The sequence below is a fragment of the Colobus angolensis genome, unplaced genomic scaffold, assembly GCF_000951035.1.
Source record: "Colobus angolensis palliatus isolate OR3802 unplaced genomic scaffold, Cang.pa_1.0 Scaffold230, whole genome shotgun sequence".
In the NCBI taxonomy this organism is placed as follows: Eukaryota; Metazoa; Chordata; class Mammalia; order Primates; family Cercopithecidae; genus Colobus; species Colobus angolensis.
This window is the reverse complement of record NW_012115489.1, coordinates 1,331,665-1,353,084: the sequence shown is the minus strand read 5'-3', so window position 1 is coordinate 1,353,084 and position 21,420 is coordinate 1,331,665. Positions and strand designations below refer to the sequence as shown.

The following is a 21,420-nucleotide window of genomic DNA, read 5'->3' as shown; positions in this document are numbered from 1 at the left end:
TTTTTTGAAGCCGGAATGGAATTTAAAGACCATCTTATCCAATGCTCCCATTTAACAGAGGAGGAAACACAGGCTGTGAGATTCACTCACAGGGAGGTTACCAGGCACATGGGGGTGAGGAGTAGGGGGAGTTGTGGGGTGGGGATTGAAGAGTCAGGACTATAACTCAGGTCTCCAGGCTCCCAGCCCAGTGCTCTTCCCACTGTTGTGCAAGCTTTGAGAGCTCATGTGTGGTTACAGGAGTTTGTACATCCCTTGGGGACCACTCAGGAGACAGCACTTCACTGCATCCATCCTAAGAACCTTGTTAGGTGTTAGTGGACACTAACCTGTGAATCAAGGAGACCATACCCATTACTAGTAAGAATCATTAAGGATCAAGTGCTGAAAATCTCATTCAAGACAGAAGCAACAAAATCAGAGGAGAACATTAAATGTGAGGGTCAAGGGAATATGGAAAATTCCACATAAAATAATATGGCATATAAGGTTGGTTCAAAAAAGAGAGTATAGAGAAACTGGACTTCTTTTATGGATAGAGGAGGGCCTCAGAAAGATCACAGCATCTTGGGAAATGGTGATATATTTAAGATTATTGTCTGGGCTGGAGAAACCAGATGTCTTCAGGACTAGATAAGTAAGTTATATATATGCCAGGCACACAGTTGGCATAGAGAAAAATGGGAAATTCTGAGAGGTTTCCTGACAGAGAAGGCTGTAGATTTCCTTCTCAGTGAGGCTGCTGTCACCCTGCCCAACCAGAGGCAGTAGCAAGGCCTGTACTCTGCTAACATGCTATGGCTTCCCCTCAGATGGCAGGGACAGCACGCCATGACCGAGAGATGGCAATCCAGGCCAAGAAGAAGCTCACCACGGCCACCGACCCCATTGAAAGACTCCGACTGCAGTGCCTGGCCAGGGGCTCTGCTGGGATCAAAGGACTTGGCAGGTAGGATTCAGCTACAGGTAGCAGGGAATGGAGTGGGAAGGAACGACTCGGCCAGGTGAGGCTAATGTTGGCCACGTGGTCTTGAGCAAGTCATTTCCTCCTAGGGCTCAGTTCCTTATTTGTAAAATGTGGAGTGTAGAAGAGTTGATCTATGAAGTCGCTCATAGTTTTTGAATCTTAGTCCCAGATTCAGCAAGACTCATATCTGCTACAAGACAGTGCAGCTCTGGGAAAATATGAGGTAAAGGGAGAAGCAGCATGTGCCCTGGCATGGAGATGCTTACCAGGACAATGAGAGGAACTCTCTCTGCAGCTGTGATAATAAAGTCCAGGGTGGAAGAGGGAGGAAGGAACAGCCATTTAGCCCTAATTGCAGAATTTGGAGTCTTGCTCTCAGGCAATCATTTCTCTGTCACTTCGAGGGACACTGGTATTGCTTGTCAGATAACTGACAGCTCCTTGCCAATGAGGTTCTATCAGCTGGGTAGCTCCTGTTCTCCCACCCTCTGTCCTCTGAGTGTGAATAGTTTTAAGGACTGAGAAACCCAAGGGGAAAGAAGATTGTGAGCCTCCTGAGGGCAGGTCCTGTGCATCATAACAAACTCCATCAAGAGCCTGCCGTGGGCCAGGCATTGGACACATCTCAGGGACCCTTGGGTGAACAAGGCTTCTTAAGCCCCCATGGAGGACTAAGACTATGGAGTATATGAGTGATCTAAATGTATCTCAGTGGTGTGAGAAGTTGTATATTAGAGAGTACAGGATGCCAATGGGAGGGAAATCCAGCCTTGCACCCAGATGATGCAGAAGGCTTCACTTCCAGCAAGGTACTGAGTGCCTGGGAGACAACTCTGAACAGTCCAAGTCTCAGACTAAGCCCAGTTCTGTCAGAAGGCCAGGTAGTGGGGATATGGACCCTGGTGGCCAGGCTGCCCCAGTCCAATGGGAAGACCAGTCCTCATGCCCTCAGTATTGTGTCACTTCAACCTCTACCCCGTTCATCATGGGTCCACATCATTGCCCTTAGTGCAAACCCTTGAGGAAGCCTCTCTTCCACTCTCTGGTTCACTCAGTGGAATCTCTCCTGCTACCTGTGCTGTCTTCATCCCATAACCACGCTGCACACTGTGACTCTACCAGCCTTTCCACTGGGAACCAGTCTACGGTGAACAGACACCATTCCATCCTAGGCCTTTTGCAGAATGTGCCATCTGCCTGCCTTACTGACTTTGGCCTTCTCTAAGTACCTCCTAACTCGAGTGGAAGCTGCCCCTTCTCCTCCACTCCTACCTTAGGGTCAGTTGAAGACTAAATACTCTCCTTCAGTCTAATTCCAAATCCCAGGTCATATTCACCCCTTTGTTCATTTATTTCTTTCCCATAAATCCTGTCTTAGAAGGGCATCTCTTCAGGTTAGACTCTGCCATCTTCCCACCCGCACAACATTTAGCATTCTGTGAAGTGTTGTCTCCTGGCACCATCTTTCCACCCTATCTGAGTCTTTATCCTGACCAAGATCAAGGTGACTCTATCATTTATAACCTTGACACCTTCATTTTTTGACATGAAATTCTCGTGGTTTTCAACAGAATGACATGAAATTCTCGTGGTTTTCTTTCCTAGTAATTTCCAATTGCCTTGTAAATGTAGATACTTCTCTAGTATCTACATTTTCAAGATTCTTTTGCCAGTATCCTTAATTTATCAGACACCTTGGGTACTCCTGAGTTAGCACATCTCTACCCTGGCGCCTTGCCACATTCTTGGAATGATATCCGTTCCTGAGATACAAACTAATTTCACCATATATATATATATGTGTGTGTGTGTGTGTGTGTGTGTGTGTGTGTGTGTGTGTATAAAATCAGGAAAGATATAGCTAATTAGCCAACTAACCAGTGAATATCTCTGTGTGGTTGTCTTAGTATCTAGTCCAAACAAAACAAAAGTCTTTTTTTTTTTTTTTTGGCAAATACAGCTTCTTCTGCAGCCCCTGCTGTCTTTGTGGTATTACTACTCTTCCAGGTCCTTGGGTTGAAAACTTTAGAATTACCTTCATTAGCCCACCGTATTGACTCCTTTATTTTTATAATATCTTAAAATCTTTCTTTTTTTAATTTTCATTCCAATTGCTCAAGTATAGACACTCAACATTTTTTCGCTGGACTCTTACAATAGTATTCTTACTGATTCCTTTGCTTCTAAGTTTTCAGTCCTCCAATTCATTCAACCCACTGTTGCTAGAGTTCTCTTAGTTCTCCTATTGCTAAAGTTCTCATTATTTTGATAATGTCACTTCAAGTCAACCATTTAATGACTTTAAAAATGACTTGCTAATATAGTTGAAACTTTTTAGCACGTAAGGACATTTAAAAGTCTTTAGATTCTGATTACTTTAACTTTCCATCTTTTTAAAAAAATTATTCTTTAAGTGCTGGGATACATGGGCAGAATGTGCAGGTTTGCTACATAGGTATACACATGCCATGGTGGTTTGCCACACCCATCAACCTGTCATCTACATTAGGTATTTCTCCTAATGCTATCCCTCCCCTAGTCCCCCACCCCTGACGTTCGTGTTCCCATGTGTAATGTTCCCCTCCCTGTGTCCATGTAATCTCATTGTTCAACTTCCACTTACAAGTGAGATCATGTGATGTTTGGTTTTCTGTTCCTGCATTACTTTGTTGAGAATGATGGTCTTTTATTTGGGGCATTTAGCCCATTTACATTTAAGGTTAATATGATTATGTGTGAATTTGATCCTGTCATTATGCTGCTAGCTGGTTATTTTGGCCGTTAATTGATGCAGTTTCTTCATAGTGTCGATGGTCTTTACAATTTGGTATGTTTTTGCAGTAGCTGGTACCAGTTTTTCCTTTCCATGTTTAGTGCTTCCTTCAGAAGTTCTTGTAAGGCAGGCCTGGTGGTGACAAAATCTCTCAGCGTTTGCTTGTCTGTAAAGGATTTTATTTCTCCTTCGCTTATGAAGCTTAGTTTGGCTGGCTTTGAAATTCTGGGTTGAAAATTCTTTTCTTTAAGAATATTGAATATTGGCCCTCATTCTCTTCTGGCTTGTAGGGTTTCTGCAGAGAGATCCACTGTTAGTCTCATGGGCTTCCCATGGTGGGTAACCCAGCCTTTCTCTCTGGCTGCCCTTAACATTTTTTCCTTCATTTCAACCTTGGTGAATGTCATGATTATGTGTCTGGGGGTTGCTTTTCTTGAGGAGTTTCATTGTGGCGTTCTCTTTATTTCCTGATTTTGAATGTTGGCCTGTCTTGCTACATTGGGGAAGTTCTCCTGGATAATATCCTGAAGAGTGTTTTTGAGCTTGGTTCTATTCTCCCTGTCATTTTCAGGTACACCCATCAAATGTAGCTTTGGTCTTTTCACATAGTTCTATATTTTTTGGAGGCTTTATTCATGATTTTTTATTCTTTTTTCTCTAATCTTATCTTCATGCTTTATTTCATTAAGTTGATCTTCAATCTCTTATATCCTTTCTTCCACTTGATCAAATAGGCTATTGATAGTTGTGTATGTGTCACAAAGTTCTTGTGCTGTGTTTCTCAGCTCCATCAGGTCATTTATGTTCTTCTCTAAACTGGTTATTCTAGTTAGCAATTCCTCTAACCTTTTTCCAAGGTTCTTAGCTTCCTTGCATTAGGTTAGTACATACTCCGTTAGATCAGAGGAGTTTGTTGTTATCCACCTTCTGAAGCCTACTTCTGTCATTTGTCAAACTCATTCTCCATCCAGTTTTGTTCCCTTGCTGGCAAGGATTTGTGATCATTTGGAGGAGAAGAGACATTCTGGTTTTTGGAATTTTCAGCCTTTTTGTGCTGGTTTTTCCTTATCTTTGTGGATTTATCTACCTTTGGTCTTTGATGTTAGTGACCTTTGGATGGGGTTTTTGTGTAGACATCATTTTTGTTGATGTTGGTGCTATTCCTTTCTGTTTGTTAGTTTTCCTTCTAACTCTCTGCTGCAGGTCTGCTGGAATTTGCTGGAGGTCCACTCCAGACCCTGTTTTCCTGGGTATCCCCAGCAGAGGGTGCAGAACAGCAAATATTGCTCCCTGTTCCTTCCTCTGGAAGCTTCATCCCAGAAGGGCACCCACCAGATGCCAGCTAGAGCTCTCCTGTATGAGGTGTCTGTTTACCCCTGTTGGGAGATGTCTCTCAGTCAGTATGCATGGGAGTCAGGGACGCACTTGAGGAGACAGTCTTTCCCTTAGCAGAGCTTGAGCACTGTGCTGGGAGATCCGCTGCTCTCTTCAGAGCCAGCAGGCAGGAACATTTAAGTCTACTGAAGCTGTGCCCACAGCCGCCCCTTCCCCCAGGTGCTCTGTCCCAGGGAGATGGGAGTTTTATCTATAAGCCCCTGACTGGGGCTGCTGCCTTTCTTTCAGAGATGGCCTGCCCAGAGAGGAGGAATCTAGAGGGGCAATCTGACTACAGTGGCTTTGCTGAGCTGCACTGGGCTCCACCCAGTTCAAACTTCCTGGTGGCTTTGTTTACACTATGAGGGGAAAACTATCTACTCAAGCCTCAGTAATGGTGGTCCCCCTCCCCTCACCAAGCTCGAGCATCCCAGATCAACTTCAGATTGCTGTGCTGGCAGCAAGAATTTCAAGCCAGTGGATCTCAGATTGCTGGGCTCTGTGGGAGTGGGATCCACTGAGTTAGACCACTTGGCTCCCTGGCTTTAGCCCCCTTTCCAGGGGAGTGAATTGTTCTGTCTCGCTGGCCTTCCAGGTGCCACTGGGGTATGAAAAAACCTTCTTTAGTAGCTTGGTGTCTCCCCAAGTGGCTGCCCAGTTTTGTGCTTGAAACCCATGTCCCTGGGCATGTAGGCACCTGAGGGAATCTCCCGGTCTGTGGGTTGCAAAGACCATGGGAAAAGCATAGTATCTGGGCCAGAATGCACCATTCCTCATGGCACAGTCCCTCACAGCTTCCCTTGGCTAGGGCAGGGAGTTCCCCAACCCTCTGTGCTTCCCGGGTGAGGTGATGCCCCACCCTGCTTCTGGTCACCCTCCATGGGCTGCATCCACTGTCTAACGAGTTTCAGCGAGATGAGCCTTGTACCTCAGTTGCAGATGAAGAAATCACCCATCTTCTGCATTGATCTTACTGCGAACTGCAGACCGGAGCTGTTCCTATTGGCCATCTTGCTCAGATCACCCAACTTCCTATCTTAATTTCGTTATTTCTTCCTTCAGAGCTGTCCTCTAGCTTTCTGAGATGCCCCAATAATACGCTAGAAACTGCCGTTGCTCTGAAATGCATCCTTTCTCCCTTCACTTAAAACCACTAATTATCCTTTTTAGTGTTTCTCTTTCAATAACTTCTTAAGACCAGAGACTGCATCTCGTTCACCTTTTTATTCCTCTTTACAGGGCTTAGTGCAAAGTTTCATGCATTATAAATTCCTAAGCAGTGAATTTTGTTGAATAACACATGGTGGCTTAATAATACATAATTAATTTCAGATTTATTTATGTTTTACAAAGAAACTGATAAGTTCACTTTCTGTAGCAGTGCTGTCTGTTCATTAATTAGTTATATGTGCTTATTGTTACTGGAACATTATTATTTCTAGGTCTTCTTGGCTGACAAAACAAGGAAATATATGTGTGTATAGTAATCTGCGTATAAACATTTTTTATTTATTTGTTTATTTTTAAAAGACAGAGTCTTGCTCTGTCACCCAGGCTGGAGGGCAGTGGTGCGATCTTGGCTCACTGCAACCTCTGCCTCCCAGGTTCTAGCGATTCTCCTGCCTCAGCCTCCTGAGTAGCTGAGATTACAGGAGCATGCTCATGCCTGGCTGATTTATTGTATTTTAGTAGAGGTGAAGTTTCACCGTGCTGCCCAGGCTGGCCTTGAACTCCTCAGCTCAGGCAATCTATCTGCCTCGGCCTCCCAAAGTGCTAGGATTACAGGCATGAGCCACCACGCTTGGCCTAAATATTTTCATATGTAATGATTTATGTCTATATTAAGCTAAACATGAGTTCACACTGCTGTCTCCAACTCTAATCCATGCCTCTTTTCCTATCTTATCTCTAAATTCTCACTCCCACTTTGAGAAACCTGGCTTCCACCTTTGTTATCCATTTACTTGATGGTTCAACTTCAGTGTACATGTACATCAGTGTCAGATTTGTTAACCTGTATCCCTGTGGGAAACAACTTTATCAACTAGAGTACAATAAATTGTGGGCAGTTCCTGTGTTCTTACAGACTCTACTCATTTTCAAAGTACTTAAATCAGCACCTTTCTCTCTTATCCCTTTACCCCTTTTGGTGATGTTTCGTTCTTTCATAATACAGTGAGATTCTCTTGTCACAGTTTGCATTCCTTCCTGTGATTTTCTGACTTCCTAAATCATTTTTCTAAAAATTCATATGCATTAAGGTTTACGCCTTGTTCTGTAAAGTTCTATGGGTTTTAACAAATGCATAATGTCATGTATCCACCATCATAGTATTATAAAGGATAGTTTCATTGACCTAAAAATCCCATGTTTCACCAATTCAATTATTTCCTCTCCCTTTCATCTTTTTACTGTCTCCACAGTTTTGTCTTTTTCAGAATGTCATGTAATTAGAATTATACTTTGTGTGTGTGCACGTGTGTGTGTGTGTGTGTGTGGTGGGAAGAGGCTCTTTAGTTTTGGAAGGGAGGGTGCAGAGAAGAATTTAAGACTTTTGTATTTTTATTTGATGAAACCCTGAGTGTGGATTTTTTTTAAAAAAATCTTTACACTTACACCTGTTCTTTGTAAAATCCTTCTTAATTTTTGTGTGTATTTCCTTCAGAATGTTTAGAATTATGGATGATGATAATAATCGAACCCTTGATTTTAAAGAATTTATGAAAGGGTTAAATGATTATGCTGTCGTAATGGAAAGGGAAGAGGTGGAAGAACTTTTCCGGAGGTTTGATAAAGATGGAAATGGAACAATAGACTTCAATGAATTTCTTCTCACATTAAGAGTAAGTGGCCCCATTAATCAGTATATCTGATGAGTTTGGCTTTCATGTGGTTTGGGTTGGCTACCTTGAGGTTTTGTTTTCACAAGCTGTTAGTACACTGTGGAGAGGGGGATGAGCAGAAGACTGTGAACAGACTTAAGAACTTTTTGGAGCAATCATAGTGCTGCTTATTATATAATAGCACACAAACACTATTTCACATCATTAAGGGGAATAAGGTATTTTGTCACATAGGATACCAAAAAATCTCATTTGCTTATGTATGTCTCTGCATGTATTCTTCTATTTTTGTAGCCTCCAATGTCCAGAGCCAGAAAAGAGGTAATCATGCAAGCTTTTAGAAAGTTAGACAAGACTGGAGATGGTGTTATAACAATCGAAGACCTTCGTGAGGTGTATAATGCAAAACACCACCCAAAGTACCAGAATGGAGAATGGAGTGAGGAACAAGTATTTAGGAAATTTCTGGATAACTTTGATTCACCCTATGACAAAGATGGATTGGTAAGTAAAACAGTCTAATCTAGGGGAAATTTCTTCAATTTGAAATTGTAAGTGGGAAATAGGTTCAAATCCTTAAAAATTTTAACACATCGATATATATTTGTAGTAAATAGAAGTAAACTATTTCCCTAGGAACCACCTAGAAACTTCCCCATTGCCAGGGGAAACTTTCATGTTACTTCAGTTGAAAACTAATGTATGTATGTGCACGCACACACTCATAGACATATATTGACATATATTGGTAAGGGATCCACATAAGTGATGACCTGTCATCTGGGGAATGTGATGTTTTGATTAAACATGCCATTTTATGGTTATTATATTTACCATACTCAGCTAGTTGCATTCCAATGAACTATAATAAAACATGTAACTTTGAAATGAGATTGTAATTTAATTTTGGGAAACAGATTTACAAGGCCTTTCAGGATGTTTTAGTGCCTTCACACTCATCCTTATGAGCCTCATTTGTCATCACACTTTGCTATGTGGAAATGCTATTTGAAGGTAGTTTTTGGTAAAGGGGATGCCAAATAACAGAATTTACTGTGATTTATTCTTTAGTGTGCTTTGTGATTAACTTACATTTCTAAACTGCACTGAATTTGAAAACCAAATCAACCACCCCATCTCCATTAACTTTTATCTTCAAGTTACAAATGCATAGCTTGGTAGAGTAAGGAATTATATAGCTCCATGACTGTGTCTAGGCTGAAATGAAAATGTCATCTGTCCTTTATCAACAGCCATAAATGGACTTTTTAGAAAAAAAAAAAAAAACAACAACAACCAGAGCCAGTTCTGTTCTTAGGTGACCTAAGGATTCTGGTGATAAGGAAAGGGGGTGGGGGGTTGTCACCCGGGTAACAGCAGCAGCAGCACAACCCCAGGGTTCATTGTCTCTTAAGCCCTTTACAGCACAGGAAAAGATTAGTGGCCCAGTGGACAAGAAGAGGGTGGTTAAGGGAAGAAGAAATAAACCTTCCTCTTCTGAAGGGAATGCCCTCCAACTTTTTAAATGAAACTTTGTGATGAGTCTTATTAGCAAGGGGTGGGGGATAGGAAGGTGACCTTTCTGTCCTTCCTGTTGACATTTCCCAGTCAGGGATGGAGATAGACCCTCTATTTCAGGCTGAGGATTGTGGAGGCAGGTTTACAAAAGGGCCGAAATTCAATAGGGCAGCCAAAATCTTAGGGACAGAAATAAAAACTATATGTTTTCTTCCAGTATTGCTGGCCTTGATCAGTGAGATGTCAGTGGAAAAATAGCCAACTGCCATTTCCCCAAATTAGCCCACCCCTTTGTGGATCCCAGAGTGTGTCTGCTTCCTCTCTGCAGGTGGTTCCTTCTCATTGCCAGGGGAAACCTCAGCTACCCTTTTCTCAACAAAAGTCAAAATAGGCAGTTGTGATTCGGCTGATTCAAGTCTACACACAACCCTTTTTGATATTTATCTTAAGAAGCCACATTAAGCTCTCAAAAGCTCATAAAGGTTATTGAGGTTTTTAGCAGTTATAGCACTTGATGTCATCTGAATGTTACAGACCTTGTATTGATACCCAACTCTGGCTGTTCATAATCATCACCAAGAGGATTTATTAATGATGTAGATTGCTAGCTGTACTGCAGAACCACAGAATCTGATTTTCTGGAGGGTGGAGTCCAGGGCTTCACATTTTAATGTGTATCAGATGACTCTTACACTCATGCATATTTGTGATCCTTAGCTCTAAAAGGTTCAGAAATGACTGTTTTAAAAGTACTAAATATAATATGCACATGATACCACTTAGCATAATAATGAATCTGGGCAACATTTTTGAGCACATATCAACTGGGCATTTGCTAAGGGTTTACCAGGGATATCTCATTTAATAGACATAATAAAAGTTTTCTGAGAAGTGATGTGTAATTCAAACTTTTGCACACTGAATTGTATTTTAAATGCGCAAGAAATTGTTGATGTAGAGGAACTCCATGGTAAAGTCTTTTATGAGGAGAATAATTAACTTCTAATTTACCTCTTGCAAATTGAATTATTTTGCATATTAAGATTTTTTTGTGTTGAAGCATAGCTCTACTTGAAGCCAGTGTGCTCATTTATGGTTAAAAAATCCCATATAAGGCAAAATTTAAAATAATGCAAAAAATTCAGCATAGCTCCTAGCTAAGGATATTGTTTAAACTTGATAATCTAGGCTAAACTCTCAAATACCCATGAAGGTTGCTGGAGTTTGCAGCAGTCATGGAATTTGATGTCATAAATCTTGCACTAATACCCTACTGGACTCCCATAGCAGCCGGAAGCTATTTGGACGGAGGTGTGAAGCAATCAGATAAAACAAACTTTCCTTACCCCTTTTCTATCACTAAACCCCACCCCAATTTGGTGAGACATTTACTTCTTATTTTTTAATATCTAAGTTTTGAATTCTTCATGTGTATATATGACTTTATAATCACCATATTTTAAAAAAGCCTCTTAGGACTTTAGTCCTTCAGGGAACATCAGTCTATTGCCTCATCTATCTCATAAAAAATTTTTAAATAATTAAAAAGATGTTAGGTCTATTACTGAGTGTATGTATTAATAGTAACCTAGATTTGTTTTAGGATTTTTCTGATGAATTTAGAGCTGAGGAAAAGGGATTGTATTGTGACTTCCATTACCCCCATCTGGGACCTTCCCCTGTTTATGTGATATATACCTTGTCACATAAATGTAGCCTAGTCAAGAGGCCTGCTAAAAGTAGGAGTGCCCAGTCTCTCATTTTTCCTAATGTCAAACAAAATGAATAAGGATAGTAATTATTGCTAACCAACAATTTACTATGATGAGGGCAAATTTATGGGAGATTAGAGAATTTGCGATTCAGGCCATTCCCAATAAAAGTTGAGTCTCAGAAAACAAGCAAACACCTAGCTAACAGTAACTGATGGCTTTTTCTGAAATGATCAAATACATTAGCTCTGACTTCTGGCTTGACATCATCTGACTTCCAAGTGAGATTTAATGCTTCCTTTATCTTTTGCCCATCTTGGATTCCTCCTCCATTCTCCATCAGAGCCAACTCAACCCAGGTCACCCCATCCCATTGGGGGAGTTTGGGATGGAAGCATGGTGGTGTCGATACCAGTCTCAATCATGTATTGGTGTTTCAGTTAGGGTTTGCTTTCAATCCAAGAAATAGGAAATCTTATTAAACATTGTAATACACAAAGTAAGTTTTATTTTTTTATTCTACTTGATGTTCTCGCTTAAGTGGCCTAAAGAGAACACAGCTGAGGTCTTTGTGATTTTCCTGGCCTTTCCTTCATGATCTCAAGATGGTTGCCTAACTTCAGCCAGCACATCTGAGTTTCAGGCAGCAGGACAAAGGAGGGAGAAGGAGGGAATGAGAAAGGGCTAGAGCCTGCATGAGGAAAGCAAAAGCTTCCCTAGAAATTCATGTCAGATTTCTGTTGTATCTTATTGGTGAGAACCCTATCACTTGGCCATCCCAAACTGCAGCTGCAGGGAAGTCTGGGAAAGTGAGTTTTGAGTCTTTCAACTTTCATGGGAGAGAAAAGCTAGGGACAGGAGTATTACAGTGGATGTGGAGGGAGTCTCACTCAATGGCTGTCACCCCTGGTCAACCAACAGACAATAGAAACAACAAAGTAAAAATATTAGAAGTTTGGTAATTTTAATTAAAAAATAATTAGCTGTAAAAATGTTCCTCAAACTGTCACAGTAAAGTGCACAGTCAAAATGGCTCAGGATCTCGTGTATAATGCTTTTACTTTACTTGCTATTTGCTGTTAAAATGATCCACTTACTTTGTTGGAGTATTTCACCAGCCTGCGGCCTTTTTGAGGACTAAGACTTTGTCTTAATTATCTTTGATATTCCCTGTTAAATTATTGTAGTGTGCACAACAATTAACTGGGATGTTTAGATTTTTAAGTAGTAAATTCCGCAACCACTTGCTTCCGAGATTCTGATTTAGCAGGTCCACGTAGGGTAGAGCCTAGGGACCTAGGTTTATGACAGACATCCCAGGTGGTCCTGATGTAGGTGGTGTGGATCCACACTGATAAACATTTCCCTGGAACCTCACACAACATGAGAAAGATAGAGGGCAATAATGATGTGTGAAACTAAATGTAATCCCTTAATGAGGGAATTGAAAACAGAGGCTGAGGAATCCAAAGGAGGAGAGGAATAAAGAAGGTCAAGAAAGGGGGACGCAAATGGTATCCTAATTTTGACAGAGGCTGTATGCACGTATTGTAGATGTGTATTTACAGTTCAACTATGAGCTGAGTTCAAATGCCTTTCTTTCTACTGCCCTTCCTTATGTTTTTAGTGGGAAGGGGTGGTATGAGAGAGAATTATGGATCCTGTGACTTTTTTTCCTGTTCACTTATAATTTCAGCAAACAGGATAAGTGGGTCAGTCATCTCTTATGATTCCTGGAAGGCATAAGTATGTCCCCAACTCATCATGTCAACCAACATGGTTAAATTAGAGTGTACATATTATCTAGGCCTGTTAAAAATAAGACTAATAACTGTTTTTTTCTTCTTCTCCAAAGGAAAGTAATATAAAATCCCAGCATAGATAAACACATTAGTCGATATTTCAAAGAGATGGTCTTGGGTGTAGAGTGGAGAGAAGCCAGGATGGGTGGGAGGCATGAAGCAGGAGTAAGCTTTTTAGTCACCCTGGGCCTTGAATGAGTTATTTATGTGTTAGAAAAGCATGCAACCCAGGAATGTTTAACTAGAAATCTGTTTCTTCACCCACAAGAGAGAACTCCATTTCTGGAAAGGAAAACATCACTTATCCTGACACAAGGACATGAGATGTTATTTCTGACATGTCACAGAAAGACAGAAATAACTACAGTTGCAGAGCACTTCCTTCTTACTCTGAATTTCAGTCTCTCTTAGCTGAATCGAAGGCTCCCAGTCTTAGAGAAAAGATGACAACCTGTGTCACTTTCCATTTAGGTTGGCTTAGAAACTTTCAAGACTTTCTTTCTCTCTTCCTAGGTGCTGTTCTCACACCATCCTCAACTTCACTTGTTCTTTTGTTTTAGATCAGTTCCTCAGCCATGATCACACACACAAAGAAATCCTCTATTTTCCTTCTGTTTACAGGTGCACAAGGTGGGCCCCTATTGACAGAGTGAGAAACAAAGTTTTGTTTTTGTTTCTAACTTTTCCACTGCAGGTGACCCCCGAGGAGTTCATGAACTACTATGCAGGTGTGAGCGCATCCATCGACACTGATGTGTACTTCATCGTCATGATGAGAACCGCCTGGAAGCTTTAAGCATGTGACCTGGGGACCAGGCCTTGGGACAGCCATGTGCCTCCAAATGACTAAACCTCAGTTCAAAAACCAGAATCATATTTGATTTCACACTCATCCTAATTTTTTTTCTGTGTGAAAATACTGCTTTTTCTGGGGCCAAAAAAGCAGGCAGAAGTAAAAGACATCGAGTAGCCAACTGTGAGCTTGCCTTCCCTGAGACTGTTTCCTTTGCTCTAAAATAGGACTTAAATAAAATGAGCTCTGTAAAGCTCCTAGTGCTGTGCTGATACATGCAGGTGCCTAATCAACTTCAGGTGTTATCCCTTGGCTATTAATGAAAGCTTGAGTATTTTAATTAAAACCCTCACCCATGCACCCATAGTTTTTCTTTACCTCTTTTTAGATGATCCGTTTCTAGGTGAGATGACAATTTATCTCTTTTTATGACTGATTGAAAGTCTTTAAGTGTTTCAGTGTCATTTGGGGACCAGAAGAAGACCACGTGTTAGCCTCAATTTCTACAAGAAAATCTTGAGTTTCACTGCCTAGGGTTTAGGGAAGCCACATTTGACAAATAGATTTAAAATGATTTATTTAAATAGTCATTTTAAAGACTGGTGTGAGAGAGGAGGCCATTTCTTTGAGCAGTAGATCCACGACTGTTCACAGTACTCCTGTGGCTAAAGTTTTGAAACTGGGCTGGGCACCCAAATTTTCTGTGGGACATCTTGCCCTGTGTGTGGACAGGCTATCCCAGCAAGCCTTCATCTGGTGGAATGTTTACCTCTTCTCTCTCTGCTTTCTGCCAATTATGTTGAAATTCCCACCAGCGAGGGCTGGGTGCAGTGGCTCATGCCTGCAATCCCAGCACTTTGGGAGGCTGAGGCGAGTAGATCACCTGAGGTCAGGAATTCGAGGCCAGCCTGTGCAACATGGTGAAATCACTGTCTCTACTAAAAATAAAAAAGTTAGCTGGGCTTGGTGGCACATGCCTGTAACCCCAGCTACTCCAGAGGCTGAGACACGAGAATTGCTTGAACCCGGGAGGCAGAAGCTGCAGTGAGCTGAGATCATGCCAATGCACTCCAACCTAGAGTGAGACTCTGTCTCAAAAAAAAAAAAAACAAAAAACAAAAAAATTCCCACTAGCAAAAGGAGGTTGGGTGTGACACGGACTAGGATCACAATAATATTCCAAAGCAGGTTTTCCATCTTGACACTTCATGGCTTAACGCCTCCTCCTCCCAGCACTAAGCTTTGACTTCATATCGTTAATGTGTAGGACTCTGCCCATGAAAGGCTACTAGAAGCAAAGACAGCCCAGAGGCTGGAAAATAGATAAGGAAACTACAGCTCTCCTTCTGTGTATTCTGTATCTGGGGCCAGAGATAAAAGCACAGTGACCGGTCTCCGGTTATGGTGCTAGAGACAATGTCCACCCACATTGCTGCTAGGTGAAATACCTCCTTTTGCCTCTGTCCTTAGCTGTATTCATCCCCCAGTTTGGAGACATAGACTGAGTTAATAGTCTTCTTTAAGATCTTATATATTTAATTGGCTCTGGATTCAGGGGTTGAACACACTTGCCGTATTTTGTATCAATTCACTGTTTAGGTTTTATTTCATAGGCTTGGAAGTTGAGATTCGGATATGTATTGATTTAAAACATGTGAAAACCAGTGCTGCTACATAAGTACTATAGCAGTTATTAAATAACTTGCTGAGATGCTCAACTTTTTCTTGAGGATGGGTGCATCCCTGTATTACCAGAAACTAGTTTTTTTTTTTTTTCTTAATTGCACAAGTCTGATTTTGTATTGGATTTATTATCTCTGCTCATAGAGAGATTGTTTGGGCCAAAGATACCAAGTGTTATGAAGAAATGTGTAGAATTATGTAGAAAAGCAGAAGAAATGGTGAAGAAATGTATAGAAAAAAAATCCATATATTTTTGCAGCCTGCACCTTGCAGACTGTGGCTAAGGAGAGGTCCCCTATTTCCTGGGGATGGTGGGTTTCAAGCCTTTTGCTCTAGAAAGATTCTTGTCTTTGATTCTGGGTATGACTCATGCCTCGGCTTAAATGGGGCTATAGAATAAGCATGTGATTCTGAGCAAGGACTAGGTTGCAGCTATCAGCTTAGCCTTCTCTGGTGATACTTTGCTTCCTGTCTGATGGGGGCACAGGGCACAGTTATCCAATTTCAGATAACCCCTACCTCATAGTGTATTTGGTCACATTTAGTTGCTTCTCTTCTAGCGCTTTTGGTTCTGGGCCCATGAGCAAGGTTCCACCAAGGCCCTTTCACCCTCTGGAAACAAAATCTGCTAATAACCTAATGGTCAAGGGTCACTGCACTCCAATTCTCATTCTCCTCTATGGCTTCTGGCACAGTCAGGAATTGTGCATTAGTTAGCTCTACTCCTAGTAGAAGTGGGAGGAACAGAGAAGAGACATTTAAAGAAATCATTTGGTAACACTCTTCTGGATATATTTTTGGTTATTTAACTTACAGATTTTAAAGCTTACTCTGTTTACAATTTTAAAAATAAGCCCTTAGTTCAGAAGATAAAACACAATAAAAATTGTCAAAACATCCCCCAGGAAAACCTCACCTGTTGGATCTGGTCCTCAGATGGAAAATTAAACAAGCCAAAGAAAAGAGAATGAAATTAGCAACTTTTTATGAGACAAGAATGATGTATGCAAACATTCTGAGAATGAGAGTTTGTCAGAACAAGCCACCCATAACAATACTGAATTTGGATTTCTTTTTTTTTTTTGAGACGGAGTCTCGCTCTGCCTCCCGGGCTGGACTGCAGTGGCCGGATCTCAGCTCACTGCAAGCTCCGCCTCCCAGGTTTACGCCATTCTCCTGCCTCAGCCTCCCAAGTAGCTGGGACTACAGGCGCCCGCCACCTCGCCCGGCTAGTTTTTTGTATTTTTTAGTAGAGACGGGGTTTCACTATGTTAGCCAGGATGGTCTTGATCTCCTGACCTCGTGATCCGCCCGTCTCGGCCTCCCAAAGTCCTGGGATTACAGGCTTGAGCCACTGCGCCCGGCCTGAATTTGGATTTCTAACTCTAACAAAGGCAAACGCATGCAACAATGGCCAGAGACTGACTCTGCTGCTGTGCACATCGTACCTGGACTCCATTCACAGTGCAAATGAGAAACCCAGAATGTACAAGCTGTGCAAGCTGAAGTGTAGACTGAGGCAGAATTCTTTCTGGCGGTCTGTGGGACTGGTTTTCACAGTGATGTAAACTGTGATAGGATCTTCTCAGGTACAGATGGCATTTTGGAGGACCATGTACTTGTTCTGTGTGGTTTGGCAGCAGGCATGGAGTCACATATCATACCCTAATCATGCTTTTCAAAGGCAGAGCTGGGTGTTCTCCAAGTAGGCTGCAGATTGACTTAGCATACATCATGGCTTGCAGGTGGAAATACATCCCATCAATAAATATATTTTTAGATACATGCTTTTTTCTAGGCTGTGGGGACAGAGCAGTGAACTAGAATAATTGCAAGCAAAACCACTGGCTTTCAAACTAAACTAACAACCCACAGTTGTTAAGAGATCAAAGAGGGTAGAGAGGGAAGAGAAGAACAGGCACCCAAATTCCCCTCCCAGAATCTCATTCAGCCTCTGAAGCCAGTACAGTTGGAGCCCTTTCTATGGCACTGTGTTGGGGAGTGACGTAATCAATTTCATGAACATAGACAGCCTATCAAGACAATGCAAGGAAAATCCCTCTCTATATTTGGAGGCAGATAATTGTCTTGGCTCTTTAATTCTCTTGGCCAAAGTAGATTGTCTCACTGAGCCATGAGAGTACAAGTAGGTAGTAATTCCACTCTCACTAAACTACCCGCAGATGCAGTCTATGCTGAAGTTTAATCAAATGGAGAGAGAGAATTTACCAGATGTATTCATAGATGGTGTGTGGGGGCCCTTCTACTTCTGCTTCCTGCAATTCTATTAACCACCTCTGAGTAGTATAGCTTTTTTGGATTTACGCATATCTATTTTGTTATTGTTTTTATTTATTATTTTTTTGATATAGAGTCTCGCTGTGTCACCCAGGCTGGAGTGCAGTGGTGCCATCTTGGCTCACTGCAACTTCCATCTTCCAGGTTCAAACGATTCTCCTGTCTCAGCCTCCAAGTAACTGGGATTGCAGGCACCTGCCACTACACCCAGATAATTTTTTGTATTTTTAGGAGACAGGATTTCACCATGTTGGCCAGGCCAGTCTCAAATCCCTGACCTCAGGTGATCTGCCCGCCTCAGCCTCCCGAAGTGCTGGATTACAGGCGCGAGTCACCACTCTCGACCATGCGTATCTGTTTTGAGTACAGAAATGAAGAACCTCATATTTTCCAATTTTCCAAATTGGTCAACAAACTTGCTTTCCTGGAGGTTATTGATTGTTCTTTTAAATTAAAGTCCTGTTGAATGAAGCAGTAAAGTTTTAAATCCTGGAAATGCTTATGACTCAAAGAAAAAACAAAGGCATCAGGGGTCTGACAGATCGCCATATAATGTTGTTGAGTTTCGTGTAACTGATCCTTTTGAAAGCCAATGTTTCTCAGCATGATTTTACTCCTCCAAGTCACTTATATGAAAACTATGTAACTTTGATAGAAGTAACTGGTTCTTTTATTCTGAAAAAATTAAACTCACCCAGTTAACCCCTAAAATTATATATTCTAAAACAGATGATGGGTGAGATCTGTTGAAAGAAACATAAACAAATGATTGATGGGGTTCTGAGAACATTGCTGTGTGAGAAGAATTCTTTTTGCCATTTCAGCTGGTGTGGTGAGAGGTTGTGGTGAAACAGCTCTTCCTCTCTGAGAATAGCATGACCTTCTTGTTTAATTCTCACACCTGCCTCGCCAAAGCCATATCTTTTCCCCTGAGCAAAGTATAATGGAAGAACCTCTTCAGGAGTGAAACTCACTGAAAATATGAACAGTCAACCAGTAAACAAGGCTTTAATACGGACCTTGCAATGACCAGAAAGGTAGAGTTCATCAGGGGAAAAAAAGTCTCAACACATAATGGCCTTTTTAAAAAATTTTGTATTAGATTCTTCTTTTGATCCTTCCTAATGGAATTTATTTATTGTTTCTCTGGGGTATTTCAAAAATCCTAGCAGCCACTGAACATTGTTGATGCCATGTGAGTTTCACGAAAGTCCCTGTGAGCACCACGGGCTTCCAGCTCCGTCTCCTGACACTAGAAGTGTGACACTCAGCTCAAAAACTCCAAGGATCACATCCAGCTTTACATTATGCCACCATATAACTGTTACTCATTTCCAATTCTGCTCCAGACCCTGTAATAAACGTACCAGGGACCTTGTGACTCAGAGCTCAAGAACTTTAAATTTGAAGAAAGAACTGAATATATAGTAGTTTATTATCCTGTACTCAAAGACTTGAGTAACTTTTTCTTTTCTGACCTGAAAACTTGGCATTCAGAGCCTGCTGTTGACTTGGGAACATCTTGATCTTAAGCTTGAAAGGTTTGAGTTGCTGAACTCCTGGAAACACTTAGGCGACATGTGGAACTAATGACAATCCGCAACCCTAGAGAGACTTAGAACAGGACGAGGACCTGGAATTGAGAGAAAATGACAAATGCAGGAGGGACTTGCTCCTTCCAGTTATAGTGAGTCTCAGAGTACTTCCTGTTGATGGGATAAAGTGCTACACAATCGGAGGTTATTATCAAGTGTTAGCCATTACCTTACTAAATGGCTCACTCCTTTTGTTTCCAAGGGAACTGGGAAATAATGTACCCTTCCACAAATGTCATACTTAGTTATGCTTAAAATCTCATTTAGCAATATTACTCAAAATCCATTTATTTAAGTTTATTATTGAAGTGGCTAAGTGTGTTTAGCAAATCACTATGAATTCAGCCTCTACTAACTGAGGTCATTTAGACAGAGTTTGAGTGGAAGTTTACTCTTATTTTATCTGTACCAGAAAAAAGAGAGAATGGAGGTTGTTAAGCAAGTCAGCAATGCAAAGACTATAAGGGCTGTGCCTACATAGGCCAAGTATCTGTAAAACATATCTACACTCATATAAATATATTTCTATATATTCATATATGTTTTACAAGTACTTGGAGCTCTCTATTTGCATATAAATATAATTAGTATGCTAGTCATAAAATGTTTTCACATATCTTTTAAAATAGTCCTAGGTTAATTGTTAATTGGCAACAGTTTATTGGACAACTATAGCTCAAGCTGTTTTCTAGATAGTGAAATGTTTCTATTATGTAAATCCTATCTTGATAATATTTTTAAATAGAAATTGAATAGATATTGAAGCTGAAAACAACATTCTGCTTTATAAGGAAAAATTTTCATGATATTTATGGTGTAAATTTTTATATATTTTATTTGAAAAGCTGTAGGTGTTTCTAGTGGTAAGCTATACATGCATTGAAAGCAAGAACTTGGCTTAATAGCAAGAGCTGAAATACAATTTCTAGGGATGAAAAATTGAGCAGTTCTTGAGTTACAAAGTTAGATATGATTTGATTTGTAATACCAGCTTTGTCATTTTTTTACATTATCAGACTGCACTTTGCCATTAACTTGGTTCAAATTTAATATCATCTCTTCAATTTAAGGTTTGAAGCATTAGCAACTATTGTAACAAAAGAGTACATCTGGCTGCCTGCAGTGGCTCGTGCATATAATCCCCCCACTTTGGGAGGCCCAGGTGGGTGGATCACTTGAGGTCAGGAGTTCAAGACCAGCCTGATCAACATGGTGAATCCCCGTCTCTACTGAAAATACAAAATTACCTGGATGTGTTGGTGCATCCCTGTAATCCCAGCTACTTGGGAGGCTGAGAGGCAGGATTGAACCCAGGAGGCACAGATTGCAGTGAGCCAAGATCGCGCCATTGCACTTCAGCCTAGGCAACAAGAGCGAAACTCCGTCTCAAAACAGCAACAACAAAAACCCCCAAAACACATCTAGTTCTGTATTTCAGTTTTAAAGTGTTTCCAAAAAATATTTCTTCTTATTAGCAAACACGTAACATATCATGCTTCTTTGAAAGTATTATACTTCCTTGACAGTGCTTTTGGATCATTTAAAAACGTTATTTGTGTGATATTTCAGTTACAGGTGATAACATTTCTTCTTTGAAAGTCATGCAGCCCTGTTCACATTGTACTCACTCATGTTCTTAAAAGAGCAAAACATAATTACTCATAAAACTATTATTTTGACAGCCAAGAATGAAAGTTCGAACACTTGATGTTAATATTACTTTCTTGCAGGGATAAACTACTTCCATCTAGCAGACCGAGCAAGTTTCCAGAATGTCCAGTCTTTGAGTGGTGCTTCTAGGACTGTGGGAATAGTATGACTGTATATGCTGGCATTAAGGAATTGGGGAGGTTAAGAGGGAGGAGAGAGAGATGGAATTTAGAGGCTGATTCCTACTCTTTGCATCTTTACTCTTAACTTCATTGCCCAGCATAGGAAGCACAAGTCCAACCATAAAATATTAACATGCATCCTGGCCAAATTGAGAAGTAGGTAGAGTTGACCTTCCAGTACCTTATATAGGGCTAGTACCTCTGTACGCTGCCACTGAATGTCAGGCATC

At 41.0% G+C, this 21,420-nt stretch overlaps 1 protein-coding gene across 2 annotated transcripts in view; it reads left to right on the top strand.

Annotated features, from left to right (window-relative positions):
* CAPSL (calcyphosine-like) overlaps nt 1-14,035 on the top strand; it is a 40,975-nt gene extending 26,940 nt beyond the window's left edge. For both annotated transcript variants that reach the window (XM_011944346.1, XM_011944345.1), the window contains exons 2-5: nt 813-949; nt 7,780-7,957; nt 8,252-8,461; nt 13,684-14,035. In XM_011944346.1, coding sequence (XP_011799736.1) covers nt 813-949; nt 7,780-7,957; nt 8,252-8,461; nt 13,684-13,785 — 627 coding nt within the window. In that variant the 3' untranslated portion in view covers nt 13,786-14,035. The remainder of the gene's footprint in view (nt 1-812; nt 950-7,779; nt 7,958-8,251; nt 8,462-13,683) is intronic.
* Nucleotides 14,036-21,420: the final 7,385 nt, after the last annotated feature.